This window comes from Artemia franciscana, chromosome 12, assembly GCF_032884065.1.
Source record: "Artemia franciscana chromosome 12, ASM3288406v1, whole genome shotgun sequence".
Taxonomy (NCBI): Eukaryota; Metazoa; Arthropoda; class Branchiopoda; order Anostraca; family Artemiidae; genus Artemia; species Artemia franciscana.
Genome location: NC_088874.1, coordinates 11,686,029 through 11,692,494, shown reverse-complemented (window position 1 = coordinate 11,692,494; position 6,466 = coordinate 11,686,029). Strand labels below are relative to the sequence as shown.

Sequence of the window (6,466 nt, the reverse complement as noted above, 5' to 3'; positions counted from 1 at the left end):
GAATTTTTAAATCAATTAACAGTGTATACAGTACTTTTGCGTTGACGATAGCTTCTGGTCTATGGATGAGCATCCTAACCCAAAAAAACCTTTGGGGGTTTTCATGAGTATCTAGGCTTGTATGAGAAGCCTAGAGGAAACTTTTAAGAACCTAATAAAATTATTGAAGAAGAATTTTTATCGTTCTTCAAAAGAACTTTGAAGTAAGGTCGTGGAAATATGGCATATATTTTATGACATTTTACAAAATGTTGAAGATTAGCAAAAAAATATATCAAACGCCTTTTCAACCGTCAATTGTTGAAAAGACGTTATACTTTTGACTGTGGGGGAGACCTGTACTTAACGCTTTCGGTCTCTAAAACTCATGGAAATTTGGTTATAATAGATTTTGAGTTGATTGTAAATCGAAAGTAACTAGCACAAAAGAGGTTATAGCATTAAGCGTTAATTATTTATAGCATAAGTGCAGCAGCATTTTTCATAAGCTTGCTCTTTGGGAAACAAGTTCTTTCTGCTGTTGTAATTGAAAATACCCTTTATAACAATTTTTTTGTCGATTCGAGATATAAGGCTCAACCCCTTTTCATAGATTGTTGGCAACAGTAGTATTTTTTTTAAATATAGGAAACATAGGAATTGACTATCCCTTGTGAGGTGTTTCTTTACCTACCGTAACGATGATACTAGTATATAGCTAGTAAGAATTGTGGGTACTCAGAAGAATATCCATTGACACCCTGTTATATCTCTAGAAGCCGTATTATTAATCCTTTGGAGGAGTATAAACAGCTTTCTATGAGCTCTGCAGAACACGGGCATTCATTTTTGGGAACAAGCTTTGTGTAAAATTTGCAGAGAAGTATAATTGAGATGGATGGCATTGTGTCCATAGAAGGTATAATTTCACCATGCGTTCTTGCCCAGAAGAAACAAACCCATTCGAGAATATCTACCGCGTGAATGGAGGGGCAACCTTCAGGGGAAAAACAACTGCAACTGAAACGTCTACAACAGCCTCGGATACATTACCTCCCCAGATAACGACCCCTGCATGCCCCCGGAACCGATTTTTGACTGCGAAACAGAATCTAAAGATGGGTTTTTGGAACGTGAGAACGATGAACCAGTTATCCAAGACAGAGCAAGTTCTTAAAGAGATGAGACAATACCTCATCGATATACTCGTTCTCAGTGAAACAAGGTGGACTGGAAATGGATTAGAGAAGTTCAGTGATGGATATGTCATGGCATATAGTGGTCACCCTTCCGTCCACCGCGCTGGTGTAGGACTTCTGATGTCGCCACTTGCACACAAAGCAATGACAAACTGGAACCCAGTTAACGAACGTATAATGACAGCTCGCTTCGTATCAAATCACACAAAAATGACCATCATCGCATGCTACGCTCCAACAAACGAAGCTGATGAAGAGGAGAAAGATGCTTTCTATAACATGCTACACTCGGTCACCAAAGACGTTCCCAGGCATGATGTACTCTGCGTGGTTGGCGATCTAAATGCTAAAGTTGGTGCAGACCGCCAGTACTGCCCTGAAGTTCTGGGCCCACATGGCATGGGAGAGATAAATGAGAATGGCACACTGCTAATCGATTATGCACTAAGCAACGATTTGATAATAGGTGGTAGTATGTTCGACCATAAAACGATTCACAAGTACACATGGGTGTCCCCCGACGGCCGAACGAAGAATCAAATCGACCATTTCCTCATGTCAAGACGTTGGAGAAGTAGCCTATGTGACGTGAGGGGTTTTCGAGGAGCGGATGTTAATACAGATCACATCCTGATGATAGCCGAAGTAAGAATCAAACTGAAAGCTCAGAGGCGGAAAACTAACACTGCAACACATAAACAATTTGACACCGATAAGCTGAAAGATCCTGACATCCGCAAAAACTTCTGCATATCTCTACATAAGAGATTTGAAGCGTTAAATCTGCTCGGCGAAACCAATGACTTTGATGTTGAGAATATATGGACCTCAGTCAAGAGTGTGTACCATGACGTTGCGAAGGCCAACCTTGGCTTCAAGAAAAGAAAGAAAGAAGAATGGATATCGGATGACACCTGGAAATACATCAGTAAACGCAAGGAGACCCGAACGCTTATCCTGAATACATCAAGCCCAGAGCAAAAAGCCCAATTACAGCTCCGCTACAAAGAAGAGGATAAAGCAGTGAAAAGAAGTGCCAGGAAAGACAAAAGAATTGCCATTGAGAGAAAAGCAGCCTTTGCAGAAGAAGCTGCAAAGAAAGGAGACTCAAAAATGGTTTATCGACTAACAAACGAGATAGTTGGAAAGAAAACAAATCGTACATCCCTTGTAAAAGATGAAAATGGAGACATTATTTCGGATCCACAGAAAGCTGACGAGAGATGGGCCTCACATTTCGAGAAAGTCTTAAATAGGCCCAGACCTGATGATCCAGAAACAGTACCGGATACGCCATTTTTACAAATTGACGTAAGTGCTGACCCACCCAGCACGGTAGAAGTGACGACAGCTGTGAAAAAGCTGAAAAATGGACGTGCACCTGGAGTCGATGGGATCACGGCAGAGATGCTGAAAGCGTCCCTTCGAGCCTGCATGTTCGTATGGACTGCTCTTCTAGTGGCCATTTGGAACAACGAAAAAGTCCCAAAAGATTCGACCAGAGGTATACTGGTCAAACTCTTCAAGAAAGGCGATGCACAAATTTGTGACAATTGGAGGGGCATCAATTTGACGTCTGTGCCTAGTAAAATACTAGCCTCAGTAATACTACAACGCCTAAGAGCAGCCCTGGACTCACATCTCAGGGAAGAGCAACATGGGTTCCGACCTGGTAGGTCTTGCTCTGATCTTATTTTCATTCTTAGACTGATGGTGGAAGAGTCCAGAGAATGGAACAAAAAGCTGTACCTGCTCTTCATTGATTTTGAAAAGGCGTTCGATTCTGTTGACCGAGACACTATGGAAGATTTTGAAATATTACGGAGTACCTGATAAAATAGTCAAAATGATAATCACACTATATGAGGATAGTGAATGCTGTGTACGCACAGAAAATGGGGACACGCGTTTCTTCAAGATAATGTCTGGCGTCAAACAAGGGTGTGTCCTATCCCCGTTTCTGTTTGTCATTGTAATGGACTATATTCTACGGCAGTCTTCAGGCATTGGAGTGAAGATTAGCAGCCGACTGATCTCCGATTTGGACTTCGCAGATGACGTTGTTCTTCTTGAAGAAGCGAAACTGCGACTGCAGCTGCTACTCGACGCCATAGACGAAAAGGCCGAGAAAATGGGACTTGCAGTAAATGTCAGTAAAACAAAGAGTATGGCCACATCTGACTCCCCACTCATATTAAAATGCAAAAATAAAACTATTGAGCAGGTCAAGGAATTTAAATATCTTGGGAGTTGGATCGAATACGATGGTGAAATAGCCAACGAAATCAAGAGGAAAATTGGACAAGCGACATCGGCTTTTAGCAAGTTGAAACCAGTCTGGCGCAGTAGTAAATACTCTATGCGCTTGAAGCTCCGCCTCCTGAATAGCAATGTGATGTCCATCCTCCTCTATGCTAGTGAATGCTGGAAACTAAACACCCAGCTAGAGAAACGTGTCCTAGCCTTTGAAAACATGTGCCTTAGGAGAATCCTGAACATATCGTGGCAGGAAAAGGTCACCAACATAGAAGTTCGCCGGCGAACCGGTCAGCCATTAGTTACTGACCTTCTGAAACGTAGGAGATGGACATACCTTGGCCACGTCCTCCGTATGCCAGAGGATCGACTCCCGAATACAGTATATGATTGGCGTCCCGAGGGGAGGCGAAAAAGAGGTCGACCAAGACACACCTTACGACGACAGTACGACCGAGACCTGAGAAATGCGGAGTTGTCTCTTCAACCACAGTGGGAGGACGTCATGGCTGCAGCTCAGCTCCGAGATGTCTGGCGAGGTTTCGTAGACGCCCTATGAGCCACCCCTGGCTCTGGAGGATCTAAGGTCTAAGGTAAGGTTTATAGCTTTACCTCCAAAGATGAAACCAGGGAGTTGCACGATCTTTGACTGACTAACTGATCTTTTGTGTGTTCTCTCTGTCTTTGATTTTTGGAAACTGACCCTCTTGACAATAGATAACTTTTCTGTCTCCACAAGATATACCTGTGGATACCGGAAAACCTAGGTTGTGTCTCCATTTCTAAGGACATTTGCCATTATCAGTAAAAAAGTATAGAGAATTCTTTACCTCAAAACAGCGTCGATCTGAAAACACTGTCAATTAGTCCAATCTGTTTTAATGTATTGCACCTTGCATACGGTAAAGCCCTACTTGTCCATAAATGTGGTCATGATAAAAGTTGAAAAAATCAAAAAGAAAGTGTTCTCCACTAATATTTAATATTTGCACCATAATGCATTTTAAATTACATAAGCCGATTTTTTTTCTGTTGACAAGATTATTACCTGCCCTTTAAATAAAAATGGTTAATGGCCTCTTTTGAATTATATTATTGAAAACAGGAAGTTTTGCATAAAAAGCAAAAAGTTCAAACCGAACGAGAACCAAAAAGTAAAATCCAAAAGATTTTGCATAAACTCTTAGTTTGAGCAAAATAATTTTGATAACTCAAGCAGAAATCCATAAGAGAAGGAAACTTAAAATGAAGAAAAATGAAAAGAGTGAATGAAAGCAAGCTTAGAATGAACGTAAGTTGCCGTAAGTAAGGGTGGTGATGTCTAGTGCGGGCTAATCAACAAAAAACTTTCAAAAATCCTCAGATAAACCGGTAATTTAAGGCATTACTTAAAGTTTATTTTAGCTCTTTGGATGCAAGTTTCGAGTAGGGACTATAAGAATGATTGATAAAACCCAGCAGATTAAATACGATTTTACGTTTTATTCTGACACAATCTTCCTATATTAGCTGTCTTACAAAACAAAATTGAGTCTTCGTCAGTATGGGTATATACATTGTCTGTGTCAACTAGAATTTCCCTGTGGACATTGAGATTGGCAAAGCCATCTAGCCTACTTTCAGACGTCACGTTTCTTAGGTATGTCTTGATTCTCCGATGTGTAAAAGGAGCGCTCTGTTGTGCTGGTCGATACAGGTATAGTGATTAAAATATTAAATAAGATGGATGTTCGGAGAGATTGCTTTGCTACAAATATTTAGAAAATCAGTTGCATTGACATGGTGTGCCTTGTTCTGTTAGAGAAATTTTTGCCAATTTTTCTTTCCGCCATCAAACGTTTAAGGTGTTGTTTTCCAAATTTTCTTCATAAATTTCGATCAACTTCAAAAATGGCTCTTTCATCTCTTTACTTTCTTCACTATTCTGTTGATAAGTGTGAAGCAAACAGTGAAACCCTTTTAAAATATTCTTGTGCTTTAAGAGACGTTCTTCTATAAAGTTTTATACTTTCAATCCAGAAGATGAATAAGTTAATTCTTTAAAAGTATTCTGTGCTTTCGGCTGAGACATTTCTTCTGTGTATCTGCCTGTCTACAATCCTTGTAACACTAATTGTAGTTCAATTCAATTTGGCCAAAGAATATAAAATCAGTGAAAAATAGAATGTTAAACTTTATTTTGCCGTGGGGGAGGGAAGGTGTCAGCACGCAATAAGTTGAACCATAATTAGTTAAGGCCTTTTCATTGTAGTTGCCCTGAAAAATTAAAAAAGTACACCAGCTTTGCCTGAAAAACTTTATTGAAGACACAGCTGAATGTGAAATTTGCCTTTGCTTTTGAAATTTATTCTGCTTTTCAACTGGCTGCAAACTACCACGTTTTCTTATATTTTCTCATGCTGTCGATAAATGAGTTTCTTAAATAGAAATTGCTGGAACTCAAATAAGGAGAAATAATATGTAAAAATATTGTACAGATATGTAAGTTTCTGAACCGTCTCTATTTGACAATACGGGAGAATAAGGACACGGAAAAAAAAACGAAGCTATCCACAGCAAAAAAGAAAATAATAATTTTGCAAAAAAAAATCTTATTTGAGCCACGATTTCAATGAGGCTTTTTCAGGAAAAGACTTCGCGCTTCTGATTTTTTTTTTTTTTTTTTTTTTTTTCTTAGCAACCAAGCGGATTTGAAAATTGTTTCCACTCAACCAATTTTGCCTAAGAAAGCTATAATAAAGAAAGGTCAGTACTTGGAATTCTAATTTTTTTTTCTTTTGTTGTCCTGTTGTCTTGCTTTGCCTGCTTGGTCTCCGAACTTATTTAAGAAAACGCTCTAGTATGTTACTTTAAAAATCTAACCCAAAATACTACTCGAACCTTATTAGAAACTATATAGGATTAATCAAAATATAGCTCATGCTTTGTATACAAAATATTTTGTTGCTAAAGTCCAATTCAGCTCATGTTCGTTTTGATGGAAATTGGCATTAGGGCATTTGAAACTTAGAAAACACTTAGAGTGGAGGGAT

General features: G+C 39.3%; 2 protein-coding genes across 3 annotated transcripts in view; both read left to right on the top strand.

Annotated features, from left to right (window-relative positions):
- Nucleotides 1–6,466, top strand: part of LOC136033689 (glutathione peroxidase 7-like) — a 53,243-nt gene that overhangs the window by 35,143 nt on the left and 11,634 nt on the right. The window contains exon 1 of one of the 2 annotated variants that reach the window (XM_065714535.1): nt 6,104–6,179. The exons of the other annotated variant lie outside the window; for it this stretch is intronic. The gene's annotated coding sequence lies outside the window, so the exon portion shown is untranslated. Of the gene's footprint in view, nt 1–6,103; nt 6,180–6,466 lie in introns of those variants that run through there. 2 annotated transcript variants of the gene reach the window in all.
- Nucleotides 912–3,011, top strand: LOC136033434 (uncharacterized). Its single transcript, XM_065714183.1, has one exon. It carries the CDS (start codon nt 912–914, stop codon nt 3,009–3,011), a length of 2,100 nt encoding a protein of 699 aa, XP_065570255.1.